Below are 17,938 nucleotides of genomic sequence, written 5' to 3'. Positions count from 1 at the left end.
CGCTTTAAACGCGAAACCAGCTTGTCAAATGAAATATTTATCGGCAAATATATAAACCCCTGTCGACCTGTTTGGGATTTATTAAATATTAATAAAGAGACATCGGGGGTGCGGGTATCCAGAAAATCCCCGTGAAAATTTCTCCCAGGATCAAGCTAATTTTCCCTCGTACCGTAGTGTTCCGAGAAATGTTAAAAAGTATTATTCGTGTTTCATAACCGTTCAACCTTTTATTTCATACGCTTCAATGACAGCCGCGATTCGAAACGAACATAATAAATCATGCCGAGCAATTCGCCTCTGAATATCATCGAATTTGTACGATAATCGTCTTAATGCCGTGTAACGAATCAAATTACCGAACGTTTTTTAAAAAAAAAATAGGAATGATTCAACGATATCGTCGGTGCGCCAACGACAGTTAATTTGTTACAAAATATCCTATCCGTCCATTTCATCTATTTCATTTTATCCAATTTCCCTTTCGAATGATATTTGCACTTTCCAGAGAGGGTGTACCCGTGATATTAATATTTCGATATTAACAACTTTGGCTCTGTGTGCGTTTCGAATGAGAAAACAAAAAATTAAATCCATGGATATTTCTAGCTACGACAAATGTATTAACGGATAGAAAGTTTTAAGGACGTTTGAAATCTTTGAAAGATTAAAAAAAAAAATTATGTGTATTAAATTATGTGAAAATTACCTAAGTAATTAAAATGTAGAACGTTTTGTAATTTGTTTTGATTTACAACAATATCAGATTTGTTATTTTTGGGATAATATTATAGAAGCTCTGTATGAGGAAGAAAAATAAGAGAACAGGTAATGATTTATTTCAGAACATTTTTCTACCTGATAACGGGCATACTTTCTTGTTCTGGGTCCTTATCCCGAGTTAAAACAGTGCAAATCTGTATTCATTTCGAGGCCTTCCCGTCAGCACCGTTGGCTCGATAACACGAAGAAAATATCATGGTGTGCAGATTGCTATCATCGTCGTTAATTCTCATTATCCCTTAATTTTATAAGCGTATCCTCGCAGCACCCAAGAGCGGACATACCTACGCGAAACTACCCTTAACACACTCGGTTCCTTAAGACGACAATATTCATCTTTTCATTTGTCGTTGAAACTTTTTTTTTAGAATATTGAAGTTACTATCCAAAAAATTCTATCATTTCAAATATTTAAATATTTTAATCTCATATTTGAAATTTTACATAGCTAGGTTTGAAATAAAATATGCAAACAACATGCCACAGATAACTCTTTTTCCCTTTTAAGGTAACATTTATTCTTTTTCTCCGAACACAACCGAAGGGGTACTTTCTATTTAGTATTCCAAACTTCACGCTCTCGACAGTCACGAAAATTAATTATGTTAGCTAATTATCTTACGGGGACTAATTTTCCATTCACTGTTTACGATTAATCACGCGTCTTGTGTGGTAAATAACGTAGCCACGTTTTCGTTTTGGGGAAACGCCACGATATCCAACACCTTTGCATAATGATATTCTCATGGCTTTGAATAATTCACGTTACGCTACGAATAATATGTAATTGAATCACGACCGAAATTACAAACTCTCTATAGAAGTTAGGTAAACATATTTCAAACGAAATATTGTTCTAAATAATCATTTAGTTATTCGTTTTCAAATTATTTAAAATCATCTTGTAAATAAAAATCAACAACTGTTCAATTTTTCAACATGTTATTTTAAATTAATTTAGCGAGAACTGAAGATTTATATTAGATGAAAAGGAGCAAAAATTTCTTAGAAAATTAGAAAAAGGGAATAACAGTTACAGATAACAAAGATTGCAATTTGTAGTATATGTACTTATTAGTATTTGTTGATAAATACGAAAATACGAAAGACGAAAATTCGCCATTGAAGAAGCTGACAAATCCTGAACAAGGTATCATATCATCGTATTCTTATCGTTGGAATTTTTCACATTCAGCTCTATCGGTTTCATATACAGGGTCTATCGATCTTCGTAGCGGGATAAGACGTAAATCTATACGTCGAGAGGTAAAAGGAACCCCCTGCGGAGGGGTGTTTTGGCACCCTGTCGCGTGGACAAAAGCGTTGACCGATCGTATATAGACGGAATTCGAAAGGGCGATCCGTGGAAAATGAAGTCAGCTCTTGGTCCCGTCACCGACGGAGCCAGAGTACCGTTCGGCTGGCGCCTGTCTGACGATCCCCTTACACCCACCTCCATGCATCCCCTATCACCGTTCTATCCGAGATACCCGAGACGAACGCGACACCCTGATTAAAACGCCAACTCCGTGTGTATCGGACCTCCATGCTTCGCTATTTCCTTCCGAAGTCCACCTCTAGGAGGTAAACATAGGGGATAACGGAAAGTAATTATAGCTTCTTGCAAAATCCGGAATACCAGTAAAGGGTTAACCTTTCTATCAATAACCGGTTATCCATTTAACAATATTTTCCTTTTCTAAGGAAATAGAATTTAGAAAGGCTAGAGGAATTTAAAAAAAGAAAAAGAAAAAGAAAAATAGGGAGACAAGAATGAAATGAAGGCAATTCGAGATCATCGGCCCCACCTAATAGCGTACACCAGAAACGTGATGTGCCCAAGGCTCGCTGTGTATAGGTACAGGTTATGTTTGCACTGTAATTTTCCACCCAACTCGCTGGTGTTCCTGGTCGACAGAGTGCGGGGGAGGGGGTAGCACAGAGAGAGAAAGAGGGAACCACCAAGCAGAACGACCCATACCTCCCTGTACACTCACCACCCATCATGCTGAAATAACACCCCAGGCAGTTGAGCCGTACCCGTGGTATGCGTTTATGGGGCCCTTTCCATATACCGTTGCCACGGTGTCCGTGCGATGTGCTTGTTATTTATATAATTGCTCAATAGCCTCAATTACGGGCCTTATTCAATCATAATCATCCTCCGGTGTTATTTGCGGACAAGCCCAGCTGATTGTAAGCACTCGACGCGCCACTTGCGAGCTGGCGACGCGTGGCGTCGACGCCGGTAATGGCACACCGACGGCACCCGCAGTGGACTTTCGCGGGGGTTAATTCGCTGCTGGCCAAATGCAAATACACCGCCAAGAGAATGGGACACGTTGCTGGAACCCTGATGTCCAGCATTGGATCATCTGTCTTTTCGTCATAGATGATTTAGAAAACTTTTGAAAACACCATTTTAACTAGAAGTTAAAAATACTTATGGTATCAATGATATGTCTTTTTAATTTAATTCCTGTTTTTTAATTTCATTTGATTTATTAATTTAAAAAGTGTACTGTGTTTCATCAAATGAACCAGAAACAAATTTTTAACTTGCTTCCATGTTGCCACCTAAATTTTAACACGTAAATAAAAAATTTTAGAAAGCCCGTTGGTACTAATAATCTTATTTCACGAAGTTGACGGGTATAATGGAATTATAACTGCAGGAAGTAGGAATTTAGTACCATCCTCCTTCTAAATATAAATCAAGACTCAGAAAGTTGCACAACTAAGCCGGAACAACTTGAAGAACTATTTGGAAGATTTTATCAACTAAAATGCGACGAAATGTTATCTTTAACATTCCCCATTATAAATATGATACAAAAATAATCGTCTCTAATGGGGGATGGTATTAAATTATTGCTTTAGACCATTATCCGTCCCAATGTCACTATTTGCACGAATCCAGCAGAAGAATAAAGGGACTGCGTGTCTGTATGTGTACACAAGTTCAGATAAGTGAACCAAGCAGAATGCCGAAGGAAAAGAGAGTTTCATCTAGGCTGAAATGGGACTGAACGTGCGTTATCTAGAAATTGACGAGAATCCAGACCCACGTTTACGGATCGAAAATAAAGTGCACAGCCCCCGTGACGAGCGAACATCCTCGAGTATCATGAAACTAAAACCTTCGGAACGCGGTCCAACTCTATCCCCGCTTTTTCTCGGCTATTCTGCTGCTAAGAGTGTCCACGTTAACTAACAGTAAACACATATGAACGGTATAAAAGATACGACGTGACAGTAAATGCGGAAACATGGAACGTATTTCCAAGTATAACTGTAAAGAACCAATGATGAGTGCACTCTAATGCCCTGGAGAAGATTATATGGGTTACAGAAGGCTAAATCCATTATTTTCAGTTGTTCTTGGCAGTCATGTGCTCCGAAATGCTTCAAATTGCTTCTAATATATAAATACATGAAGAAAATTTCAAATTACTTAGAATTTTATTTGAATCCTAATAATTTTAGAAGTTACAAAAATTTTTAAAGTCTTAATAGCTTAAAAATTCTTGAAACCCTTGAAAATTAAAAAATCTGAATTAATCCTTCCATCCCTAAAGGGTTAAAATTATTATAAACCTGTCTCGAATCTTATTATACAAAATTATTGAGATAAAATACATCAATATTCCAAGTCCAAGAAAATAAATAAAAAATCCTAATAGTATCTAAGAATACTGAACACCTAAGTATGAAACTTTGCAACAGATTTTTATAAAAAGACTTACAGAACGTTCTGTTATTTTTCAAGGAGATACTGTTCACAAAGAAAGTAGCACACGATAAACATGTAATTTTTTTTATTAGCAAACAACGCGAAGATACGAACGTCAGAATATTTTATCTCCATTGACGGGCATGTTTACTCGTTAACGAAAAGATATTAAACTTAAAAATGGCAGCATGACACAATTTTGATAATTTGTTGAAACGACGAATACCGGCAAATATTTGTTATTGCCGGATAGCGAAATACTGTGCCACTGTCAATGATAATTCGCTTATGGTTTAGTAATCCGAAACCATACACACCCTCTCATCAATCATGCTCAACGTCCACTATTGCCTCTAATTCTTTATAATGGATCACGCCGGAAAATGTATTAGTATATATTAGACAGATTATTTTGACATAATTATCAAACAACGTAATTAAACATCTTTTTTTTCAGATCATACAATTTAAATATTTTTAATGAAAATGTTTCTATTTTTTCGCTAATGAATAGGTAGATAATTTAACCAAAATTTTCTTAATTTTCTTGAATATAATTTAAATGTTCCAATCATGCCAAAATTTTAACCTTATCAGAGAAAACGTAACATTCGTGGCACAATGATTTTTCATTGCTGTACCTCGTTTCATAACCGTGAAAAACAAAGTGAAAAAAAAAAAAATAAAACGAAAGCGTGGGCGCGTGAAAACAAGCGAGAAAAATGATTAAGAAATTCACCCCGGCGAAAGATAATACAGAACGGGCAGAGAGTGCGCTAAGACCCGCGGAAAGAATGAAATATTTCAGCCGAGTTAAATTAAAAATACGTTCGTTCTTAATTATGTCAAATTTATACTCGACCCTCTCTCAAATTATTTACCACGAAACTACCACGAGCAAATCCTCGCTCGCGAAAAATATGTAAATAAAAATAAAAAATACCACAAGATAAAGTGGATGTACGAAAAAAAAAATTACAAGACAATCGTTTATGAAACACCGTATTAATTTTAATCAGTATTTTTCCAGTTTTTTAAATTCTTCTTTTAACAGTCTTATAGTGTAATCACTATTCATTTTCTGTTTTTTTTCTATAATGATTTGAACCATATTTGGGCTAAATTTTTGGCTAATTATATTACTCTATAAGATCTATTAATATTGGGATAAAAAAAATTAATCACTTTCATTTCCAAAAATTACTAATTATCGATACTGTTTAGTTGTGATAATTAATGAATTATCCTTAATCATAAAATAAAATAATTATAATGAGTCGTTGATTTAACGGATCATGAAAATTCCAAACACTTCTTTTCGTCTAGCTTTGAGGAATCAAACGTCGAATCGATATTACTCTGCAACACTCCCCGGAATGCTTCGACAAAGCACTTTTCTAATTGTTTTCGGCAACATACGCGCACACACACGAACGTACACATTTACTAGGCTACGAGTAGCGACCCTTTTAAATCGTTGAACAAATGGATGAAACTCTTACCACGGGGTTGAGGTTTTAACCGGCCGTGCCTGCCTGCGAAACCAATTGCTTGATTGCGTTTATCCTCGGCTCTTTAAAAGAAATAAAAGCGTATTGCAGATTACTTCTTATGACGACAGGCTAACGTGTATCACCTGTTCAGCTTAGCCAAGCTTTATGCAACAATAAATCGATCATGTAACTTGTATCAGATGTTCATTGCTTTTATTTATATTTTAAATTGAGATAAATATTTTATTTGTTAAAATAGGTACCATCTGACGACTTACTTTCAACATAATTTTAATAAAAAGTTTTTTATAAAGTCTTAAACTTAGAAGAATGAAAAATTTTTAGATACTCGTCTAATTTAAAAAATATTTTATCTTAGAATAATTACCTAGTGTTGTTTGGATATTTGAAATTTAGAATATTATAAAAAAGAAGTTAATGCGCCCTAAAATACACAAAAGTAGATTTTGAATTCTGTAGATTTATACAAACATATTGTAAGAATGAAAAAATCTGCGATAAATCTCTGAAAAGTTAAGGAAAAATTATTCGTTCTATTTCGATCAAACAGTTGTAAGGTTTCTCGTGTGCGAAAATTGAGAATAAAGAAACAAGAGAGAAGATCCTGGTCGAGCTATCTCGAGTCTACGTTTCAGAATATGTGAAAAGAGTACTGAACAACACGTGAAAACACCTAACTTCGCATAGAACGGATATCAGGCGTGACGATCGTTGAACTTTCAGTAGCTTTTCCCTTCTGGCAATGTCTATTCCTCTATATTGCATACGATTTCCTGTTCGCGAACGAAGAGGAACGTAACCTATTGTGCACTGTCTTGATTTTACTTCAAAGTTTCGTTCTCATTCCTAAGAAAATCACGCACTGAGAATTTGAATCGCAAGAATTTCACGCGACACTTGAATGCATTGACTGTACTGTTAAAATGATTGAATAATTAATTAAGTGAAACGTAAAGACTTTAAATTATTCTATTCTGATTGACATTTTAACTTTAAGAATCCTTTAATATATTTATTAATAATCATCTTGTTTAATTTATCACTGATTTCACTACTTCCAAAGATATTTAAACCATTTTGACTTAAAAACAAAATTCTGAATATGTGGAATTTTTTACAAATCCAGTCAAATCTAAATTTTATAAATATTTGGGAAATAAAATTTCTCCATTTCTGATAATAATTATAATTACAATTGACCATTATCTTAATTTCTATGCGTGCTTCTCGCTAAAGGCTTTGGATCACGAATGACAATAGAACAGGAACGACGATTGAACACGAAATATCGGCTAAACCGTGTGTAAGCGGAAGTCGAGTTTCTAATTAAAACCGGATGATCCGTAGAAACAGTCAATCGACGGTGTTAGATGTTAGTTGCATACCATCTCTGATCCAAAGTCAGTGAAAACAAAATACCAAGAATCGAAATTCGTAGAGCAGTAAATTATGTTTAACATGGAAGATCTTCAAATAAAAAGTATTTTAGATAAATACAAGAATTTCTAATTAACATTCTGTAATTCAATAATAATTATCTAGAAAAATAAAACGTATTTTTATAATTATAAATTTTCAATCTGTCCCATACAGAAATTGATTTCAATGAAGTCAATTTGAACTGGAAACTGAGGGATTAAATTTTTTGAAGAATTTAAGAGCAGACTTGATACAGGTTTGATTTTAAAAAGCTAATTTCAGCAGAAAGGGGCCATTACCGTTCGTTAAATCCATTTCCTTTACGTGACGAAAACCGATCCAAGTACGGACTTGAAACAGCTCGAGCACGAAAAGGAGGTCAGACGAAGTAGTTTTCCTTCAATTTGAAGAAACTAATTTCTACGGGGCAAAGGGAGCTCTCGATTAACCGTTTATCGAATGTATCCTGTTCCTGTGATTAAAGTCGATCTAGTGTAAACGCCGCGGTCGACGACACAGATTCGATACAATGGAACGCGTAATTCAGATACTTGGAGGCGATACTGCAGGGATATTACCAGCGTCAGATCTGTTTAATTGTCGCCCAACACCGGTTGTTCTAATGCTTCCTGTCTAACCTCGAACTAACCTACAGGAAACTTAACTGTCCTTACGACCGTGTTCTAGCAGAAGCAAAGCCATGTCGATCTATGATCTTTCCTCGTTTCGGTATCAATAGATCAACGTAATACTAAAACCAAGTAAATTATTATCAAGCATCGACAATTTAATTTTTCAGAAATAAGAAGTTAAACTTATAAATAATAATGTCTTAAGGAAATGAGAAAGCGTCTATAATAAATTAAATTTAAATTGTTGTCATTTTAATGATAAATGAAATTAATTTAAACTAAACAAAACACGCGAACAACATCATTATCACCCACCTTGATTCTTATCAATCATAGTCACGAATTCATAACAGAGGATAAGTAAGATGGAGGTGTCAAGCACAGTTTATAATGTCATTAAAATTATTACGAAAGATATATTATTCGTGCATTATACTCTAATTACTTCGTATTATGTTGTCAAATTAATATCCAAGTAGATATAATCAAAAATAATGTCATGTCTGACATATTATTGACTCGTACTACTTAAAATACAAAAACCATTTCATTAACGTTTATGAGACAATAATTGTAAATCTATCGCCAGGACATGAAAGAATGAAAAAAATTCTATCTTTTAAAGAAAAAAAATTTCATTTATGTGTTGAGTATTTAACCCTTTTGCTTATGTGTATGTGTACGTCCTGTATGTGGTGGATCATGGAAGGATACATTAAGTTTCATTGTAACAATTGTAATTAAGAATTTAAATATGATTGCAATATATAACTTGTAATAATTTAATATAAAGTTTTAGGATAATTTAAAGTGTTCCGCTTTAAGTTGCGTGCTTTGGCTGCGAACAATATCGCCGTCCGTTCGATCGCGCGTCACTGAACTGTTCAAACATGCAAAGCGACAAGAAGGGACCATCACCGGCGACAATTTTGTTTAATCGTCGCCTAATGTCTCGGTCTATACCTTTGTGAGTCTAAGGAAATTACAACGTAACTCGGCCTCGTAAGCCATATCGAGCGTAAAACTCAATTTCTATTACGCTAGGGATTCATTCTGATCCTGTCTTTGACATCTGTGCACAACTGTCCAATGGGCAAATGGCCGAGGGACATTCCTAGAATTTAGACTGATCGGATCGAATTAAGTCCTCGTGCTGGCAATTATATACCGATCGTGAGACGATAATTAAGTTAAATGAATTCATTAAATTCTACAACGATTCTTCGAAAATTTCATAATACAAGAACTTAAATATTTTAAGATAATTAAATGAAATATTTTTAAAAACTTGATTCAAATAAATATTTTCAAAATACCGGTGGATAAAGAATCATCGTTCATCGTTCCAAAACAATAAGTCTTCAGTTTTTAATTCATTGGATACTAAGCTCTCGTTGATTCTTTCGCGAAGTTGCTACAAGACAGACAAGACGTTTCATCGTCACCCAACAAAGGATATTTAGTGGTGAAGCAGATACTTTGATCGCTTCAGTTTTAGCCGGAATTGCAAGGACCGGAATAAAGAGAAAAGACGAGGTGGCTAGGACCACGATCAACTCGTTACTTAATACAGCGTAATCCTTTTTAATTAAATGCTCCTTCGATCATCCTTATGACAATCTAAAAAGTACATTTCTCTAAAAAATTAACGATTTCTCTTCGAACGAACTTGTTATCGCTAGGGGTAATAACACTTAAACAGTACTATATGCAATTTCTAAAATTATTAAAATTTCAAATTTTGATTAATTTATGGACTGCGGTGGTAGCTTTATCTTCCAAACGGAAAATTCATAATGGAGCACAGAATATTAAAAAGGAAGCTGTAAAATATTTAAAAAGTAGATTTCATATCACTCACCGAAGCCAGTGTCTCTTTGTGACAGGTGTGTGACAGCAAATAGCATCGTACTGATCAGCAATCCAGACGGTAAGTATGATATAAAAGGCAGTTGTAGTATCGTTGAAAAATTCTGACATAATCGCCTCCATACCTGTAACAAAAAATAATTTTGCATACAATTTCTAATAATTTTATATACTTTTTATTCACAATCTTGATAATCTCTAAAAATGAATGCTGAGAATTTTCAAAAAATATTTGAATTTATATATATTATAATAATAAGACAAGAATAATATGTTAATAATTATTCTAAAGCTAATGTTTTCAGCACAAAAATACGTTTCTTTCTGTTCTCCGAGAAAAGCTGGTACACATTGTCGTTAATTAAAAAGCAGCTCAGTTTGAAAATGAAATTCACACGGGGAAAAGGTTGGCGAAAGAAAGAAGAAAACATTTCTTTTGTCGAAAGACAGAATAAACAAGGTTACGTTATTAATTCACGGAATAGCTATTGGCAGTAAGCATCGGAGGTTTAAAAATAGCGAAACAACTGAGTGAATCGATACCGGCAATCGTCTGCTATCAAACCCACCGGCTCGTCCTATTAATCGAATAGTTTCCGCACAATTAAAAGTTCGTGGTGCAGCGTACAAGACTCGCCCCATGTAAATTTAATACCAACCCCCATGGGCCATTATACCGTTAAAACGATACGTTCGGTACGTTCCGCCAGTCGTTTTTATTGTTTCGCAGGCGTTGAACGTTAAATCTCACTTATAGGGTGAAACATCGCCCAAGTTATTTCGTCTGAAACGACTTTCCGTCAAACTAGCCGTGAACGAAAATTTACATAGCGGCCAACGAACGGCATAACTCGAAAATATGCTTCCTTTAAGTTTCCTAACAATTTGCCACGTCCCACTGAAAATTTCACACCTCTGTTTCGATTGATATTTAACCCTTTGAAAACTCCTGGTACGTATGTGGATGGACGCTAATCTCTAATGATACAAATATGTATCATAATACTTTCTTCACCCCCCAAATTATTTTTATATTATTAAGGAATTTTAGGATTTTAGATCGTTAGAATTTTAGTCTTCTAATTTTCTAATTTTAGAGTTTTAGAATTTTAGTATTCTAATTTTCTAATTTTTGAGTTTTAGAATTTTAGTTTTCTAATTTCCTAATTTTCTAATTTTAGAATTTTAGTCTTCTAATTTTCTAATTTTAGAAAAACCTACAAAAAAAAATTATAGAAGTAGCAAATAACATGAATGTTAAAAATTAATCTTCAAAGGGTGAAATTTGAAATGTGACCAAACACCTTCTCAAAATTAACAGAAACTAATTGTAAGATGAAAAATAATAAAAGAATTACCAACAAGTGACAATGGCTGTTAAACATGATTTCTTAAACGATCTCTAAAATAATGCAAGCAAGGTAGCAAGTTACTGGTTGGATCCTGTTCATAGAAAACAAAGCTAATGCGTTTCGAGGAAAGTATAGAACAATGTTATACAGCTAGCGTGTTTCCTAATGAATTGTAACGATATGAAAACCCCCTGGGGCCGAGCGGAAATAATAAAAGTATCCTAGGGTGTGTCGTGGCCAGGTCACGAAAGTGCAAAACGACCAAGCAGAAATACGACGCTCCGGGGTGATTAATGACAACGTTGAAAGTTTTCTAGCGAAGAATCGACACTGTATTTTCTCGATTAGCTCGCGAAGAAAAACGATAAGGTCAATTAGCATTCTGTCGAATTTTCGAAGCCACTAAGGCAATACGATGACTATAATCAAACTCACACAACCACTGATTACACTTATCAGATATACTGAGGATGACAATTTTATTAAGTAATATTTTTATTTTTAATTATTTTCATTGACCATAATTTTAAGTACCTAATACAATTCTAATTGCAGTTAAAAAAGAAGATTGTAAATTATTAATAATAACATCTGGTTCGTGGCTTCTGATGTTTTATCAAAAATGAACACAACCATTTTTATACCATTTTTAATTCTCTACTGGATTGTAAATTCTCAACGTGTATCGTTCCTTCGCATAATTACTAGATAATGTACATAAATGTAATAATTAACTCCACTTCTATGGATAAATTACGATATTATTGTTCATTAGAATGCATCGTTTACTAGAGCTAACACTAATACAAACCGAATTAATCGTATATGCTATGTGTACAAGTTTATACGACGAGCATTTTGAGCAAATATTTAACCAGCTGACAAAGCTTCATATTTTATCAATCCCCAAACATGGAATATAGAAAGGTGATAAGAGTAATAAACATAAAAAATTTCTAATCTGATCTCAGCTCCCCTTAATTAATTTTCATTTCGGTAAAGATATTTCGAGGAATTTTCTTCAAAATTTGACAAAGGCAATTGTTTTTAAAGTTTATGATACGAACCCTAATATAATGCGTAGAGGATCAAAAGGAAACCATTACCATCTCATAATTATCTTTTCCTCTGTGCTGATGAGCACGAAGAAAAGGGACTCGAAATTGCTTTCCGAAATATTAAACAAAGAAGAGAAGACATCGGTATATTGAAGAAAAAGGTATATATAAAAGAAAAGGTACGCCAATGGATGAAGGCACTTCACAAGGAAAAGGATGAATGGTTTCTAAAGCAAGAGGGCCGACCTCGGATAATTAGTTTCTTGATCAGACACGGTACAACAAAACAAGACGAAAACAACGCGAAGAGAATGCTAATGAGTATCCTGCTAATAGTTAACACCCTGAATGTACAAACCGACGAGGTGGCAACGTGTGACACTTCTCGCTAGGGTAGAAATAACGACGGAGTGAAGAATTATTCGTCGACAGACTAGTTAACGCGACGAGTAAAAGTAATCTAAATAATTGCCTTGGAAATCGTTAGAAAAATAGCATAATAGATATAAAACTCGTTAGAGAATGAAATGTCACCTCTTATGAGTAATATTCGAATTTTATGAAGTGAAACTCTTTTTTATTGAAACTGAGTCAAATTCGTAATTAGTATATTGAACTCGGCTATTAGAAAATTGGCTGTTCGAAAACTTCATATTAGAAAAATTCACATTAAAAAAATTGGCTATTAGAAAAATTAAAAAATAACTTCATAATAATGTTCTATTTAAATGTTCCAAAAATATACCAATCTATGTATAAATTATGAGAAGATTCAATGATATCTTATTATTTTTTATATCTTCCCACTTTCCAGGGATCCCCGTCTATTCCTTCCATTTACTATCTCAAAAAATATTGACTGAAATCTCTTAAATGTCATTTAATTTTAATTAGAATAAATTTTAATTTTTGAGTCCCAGAAATCTTCATCCTTAATTTATTATATTTTTTTAGATCATTGATTATGATAACATAACAAGCGAATCCCACTCTATTTGAACTCCATGAAATGAAACTTTCCTATTGGAATTGACTCGAATTGGTAACTACATATTGAACACGATCCCGTCCTAACATAAAGAGGATCAGTGTCGCAAATATCGTTATTTGGGTAACAACATCGAGACGCATGAATCAGTTACATACGGGCCTAAGCCAAAATGATCTTAACGCCGGATAATGTACGGATAATGCACTCGTTTAAATGCATACTAGCCGGACATTACCTCAGCTTGGTAAGCCGGTTGCGCAGACTCTAGCCGAGTGTGCAGCACAGCGGCGGCAGGCAACAGCAGCACCAGTAGAACTACGGCTTCGACATTCTCCTCTTCCTCTTGACTTTTATAAAGACGTTAAAATTCCTCGAGCAACTACGACGAACGCTCGCTCGATAATCTCGTGCGACGCTGAAATTGCACGGGGAACGTTCCAATTTATGTCGCCAGCATTTTTCCGCCGCGAAGAAGAAAAAAATAATAAAAAGAGAAAAAAGCCGATCAAGAGGATCCTCGTTACTTGAGAAAAATTTCTCGCTGTTTCGGGGGATAGCTGGAAATTGTTAACGGAAGATCCGTTATATGTTTCGCTATAATTGCGAACCCGAACGCTTTACCCTCCTCTTACTTTTCTCGTCCTTTACACGGGGACAGACCGGTACGAAAATGTAATTAAAATTACACTACTGTTTCGTGTTATAATTTTAACCTTTCATGGTATTCTCGTAGATAAAATAACACATGAAAAGTTTAAACTGAAAAATTGGATCGTTAAATTAAAAGAAAGGAATATTCCCATTTGGAGAGGGCGAATTCGAAACGGTTTCGCGTTATCTTTGCAAAAACATAAAATAAAGTAAATTGTAAGAAAATTAAAAGGAAGTATCGCGTGTAAAGTTGTTTTTCTTGCTTCCATCTCGACGGCTATAAATGCGACCGTAAACCCGATCCATTTGCGAGCATATAAATATCAATGTGCATATGTGTTCTGCTCGATCAAGGATGTACTAGACAGTTTCAAGTAAAACCGCTCGAAACCGTCTGAAAATCGAATAAAGCGTAGTATTTTCGAGCGATAGCGTAAAATGCGTCTTCGTAGATCAATTTCCTGAAGTGGCTCGATTAATTTTGCCATAAGACAAATGATAACGCGTTGATTAATCATTCGTTTGATCGCAAAATTCAATTATCTGTAGATTAACATACAACGCGAATTAATTCTTTTCGAAACAACAACCCGATTAATCTTGAAATTTTAAAAATAAATATTATAGTCGAGGTGATCAGATTTTAATAATTTGTGTGATACAATACTAATTTCAAACACGCTATATCAAATTTAACTTTGTTTCATTATAGTTAGAAAACGTACCTGCTTCGTTTTTTTTTATTTCTGAATGAAATTGTACCTGAATTTGCATCCAAGTTTAATTATATCCTTCTCGAGAACATGAAATTTCTAAAATAAATAACACAGCCTTCTTCCAAGAAGAATGACGTTAACCGTAAACTCCTCAGGCAAAATTCTATTAACCTAGATGAAGTTCATTGACTCCTTAGAAAAGACTGTAATAATCTACGCAGGTAGGTCATTGAACTACGAACACGATAATCATGATTCGAATGATTCCAAGATATCAATTTTGCGATAAGATTTAAGAAATGTCGAGTCGGTCGATACAAATTCGATCGTCTATCAAATTACATTAAAATTGTGGCTCTCTCCATGGTCCGTCGTCCGAGAATCAAGTACACAGCATTTATCAACATACTCAAGTTTGAAAAAAGGAGATAGCGATTGAATATAAAACAATTAATAATAATTAAATTCGAAATAAAAGGCGCACGATTGATAGCGCAACTATTCAATTATCAAACGATAAGAAAATAGCGTTACTTCATCGTTGAATTAAACATTTAACGGAGCCTGTAACCACAGTATAATTATAATTTCCGCCGCGTTGGATTCACGACGATCTCCTGAATCAAAACTAATTCGTAGTCGTGATTGACAAGATAGGTGTACAGTCGGTGGCATGTGTGACACGCGTGTGTATGTACACGCGAAACATCCATTTTACACGCTCTCGCACCTACGCGCATGGAACAACGATGCTGATCGATCATGCATGAACATCGATGTCGACAAACTTCGAGATTCGAAACTTTATCGAAGTATCGTTCCACCTTTCATACAGAATTACATCAGAACCATCGGGTTATTACATTGGCTGGCTTTAACTTCTAATAAATATAGAATTTCTAATTTCATTTTGAAATTCTATCCTTCATTTTTTCATTTAAACAACTTGACTCTTTTCCGTTCTTTTAATTTATAAAAGAAATAATCGAAAGTGATGATTGATAAAAAATTTTTATTACAGACGAATATCCTGCGGTGAAATTTTCTAACCGAGTGTACGCCTGCCACTTTGACGTTGGCTGAAATTTGTTGCATTCGTGACTGATAGTTTAATAATATCATGGAACACGAGGCGCAGCTAGCGCGAGCTTATGAAAGCAGATTTGCCGTCTATACGTGTAACTAGGTGGCATCTCATCTATCCGAATCCGGCGGAAATGCTCCATGGAATCTGGGAGTTGAGCAATAGTTGCAAAGCAAGTTGTTAGGGTTAGATAGCTGAATCAACATAGAGACCGTCATTGATCAGCTCGTGTTCGCATACCTTGAAACACGTGTACAATGTATCTGCATATGTTCCAGGTAAAGCAAACATGCTAGTACACCGATTTTCTCTCTTCCTACCCCCTTTGATCGTAATCTGACTGCTATATAATTTGCATAGTAGATGCCTCGGTGAATCGTAAATGTCAAAATACGACGATGAAACAAACAGCTTCGCATAGACAAATGGACTGCACAATATAATTGCAATTATCAGTAATTTGCTGATTATTCTCAAATTAAGTCGTTGGAAACGAAAGGGGATTCAGACCTCCCTGAACTGTCTATCTTTACATATTTATCATAAACTTTAAATTTCTTGATGGAACGTGTTAAAAACGTCTGGCTAGATGATTACGCCCTGATACGGATAGAAGCGAAGTTGTTTCGACGGGGTCGTAAGCAGATAAACGAAACAGCAGCGAGTTCAACATGTTCTGACCGTCCCTGAAAATGTGTTTACAGCATGTTAGGCGGTCGATCATGCGTCACTGATGCGCCGGGGCGCCAGTGATTCCGTTCTTTGACGTTCCATTATGCAAAATCGTCTTCCTGGTTGTTTCCCGACGCCAAATGCCGTACGACGCGTGCTCGATTTCACGTGAACTCAGGCCGATGATACAGTGTATCCTGATAAAATCGTGGACGCAACAAAGGGTACCAAAAAATGTAAAATGGTAACTGCCCCATCAACGATAACGAAGAAAAATGGATGAAACAATTTTTTTTTTAAAGCGATCTTATCATTTCTCTGGTACAGATATTATAATCCTTCAAATGCATTCTTACAAAAAGCTCCAATAGGAATAACGGGCATGGTAAAATGATAATTTCGTCTTACGTATATCAATGGAACAGGCTTTTTTCCAGTATTTATCGTCGCAGGAAACGTGATAGCGTTCTCGCGAAAAGCGGAGAAGAAAGGAGCGGAAAATATGGTGGGTGGATAGCAGGGGAACAGAGGACTAGGAGGCGAGGGCAGAGAAATCGTGAAAGTACTCGCCAGAGAGAACTGCAGGATGACGGATGAAGGGCAGGAAGCGACACAGGAACCGGAACCCATTACTCCAGATAACAACTTCCCTAAGGCTTCCTTTCCTTCTTCTACATCCACCGGTAAACCCAATATAACCCACACGTGTGCGGCCGCGATCCTCACGAGCACGAATCCGGAAATTTACCACTCCTGTTGCCATTTTCCTCGAATACCGTGCAACTGGTGGCCCTGCAAGACGCTATAAACCTCGATCGTTTCTCAAGAAAATTGACCATCCTCCTATACACTTCAGCATCGATTTCGTGAATATTGAAAGAGCAATTCACCGATTGATATCGACCGTTTGACGAGACTAATTTAAATTCTAACGCCCGAGACATGGTCTCCAATTTCCTAGCGAAACAAAATTCTAAGAGAAAGTAGTCATTCCTTTTTTATTATTACATTTTGTATAGTAATTCAAAGACACTACATTCTTCCATTTATTAAGAGGCCGGTCAGAGGTTTAATAGCGCCGAGCCCAGAAAATTTTAGCCCGGTCCTGAGTACTCTGTTAATTTAAAAAATTGATTGATGAATGATTTTAAATATCGTTGGACAAAATTCCAAAAGGATTAGCGATATCACACTTCACACAGGTCAATTGGATGGCGCTGACGGACATGCGAAGCGTGAAGAGGAGATTCAGGTTGAAATGGAAATGGGCGTCGCGGTGGTAGGGAAACCACCGACGCCGCCACCGTTACTAAATGGGCTCCGAGCGGGTTACCCAACTGTTGCGCCTTCATCAGAAATTTATGCAGAATCCTGGGTTAACCGTCCCGGCCAATCAGCTTTGTAACTGAGCTAACATCGTATCAGCGGGGGAACGAAACCGAGAGAGGCTCTGATTTAGTAAAA

The 17,938-nt window shown here is 35.5% G+C and overlaps 1 protein-coding gene across 5 annotated transcripts in view; it reads right to left on the bottom strand.

The window, feature by feature from the left end:
- LOC117604365 (membralin) overlaps positions 1-17,938 on the bottom strand; it is a 99,521-nt gene that overhangs the window by 64,922 nt on the left and 16,661 nt on the right. For all 5 annotated transcript variants that reach the window (XM_076689104.1, XM_034324333.2, XM_034324329.2 and 2 more), the window contains exon 10: positions 9,943-10,075. In XM_076689104.1, coding sequence (XP_076545219.1) covers positions 9,943-10,075 — 133 coding nt within the window. The remainder of the gene's footprint in view (positions 1-9,942; positions 10,076-17,938) is intronic.

Source organism: Osmia lignaria, chromosome 7, assembly GCF_051020975.1.
Source record: "Osmia lignaria lignaria isolate PbOS001 chromosome 7, iyOsmLign1, whole genome shotgun sequence".
NCBI lineage: Eukaryota > Metazoa > Arthropoda > Insecta > Hymenoptera > Megachilidae > Osmia > Osmia lignaria.
The sequence above is the reverse complement of the archived record's forward strand: the minus strand, read 5'-3'. Positions and strand labels throughout refer to the sequence as shown.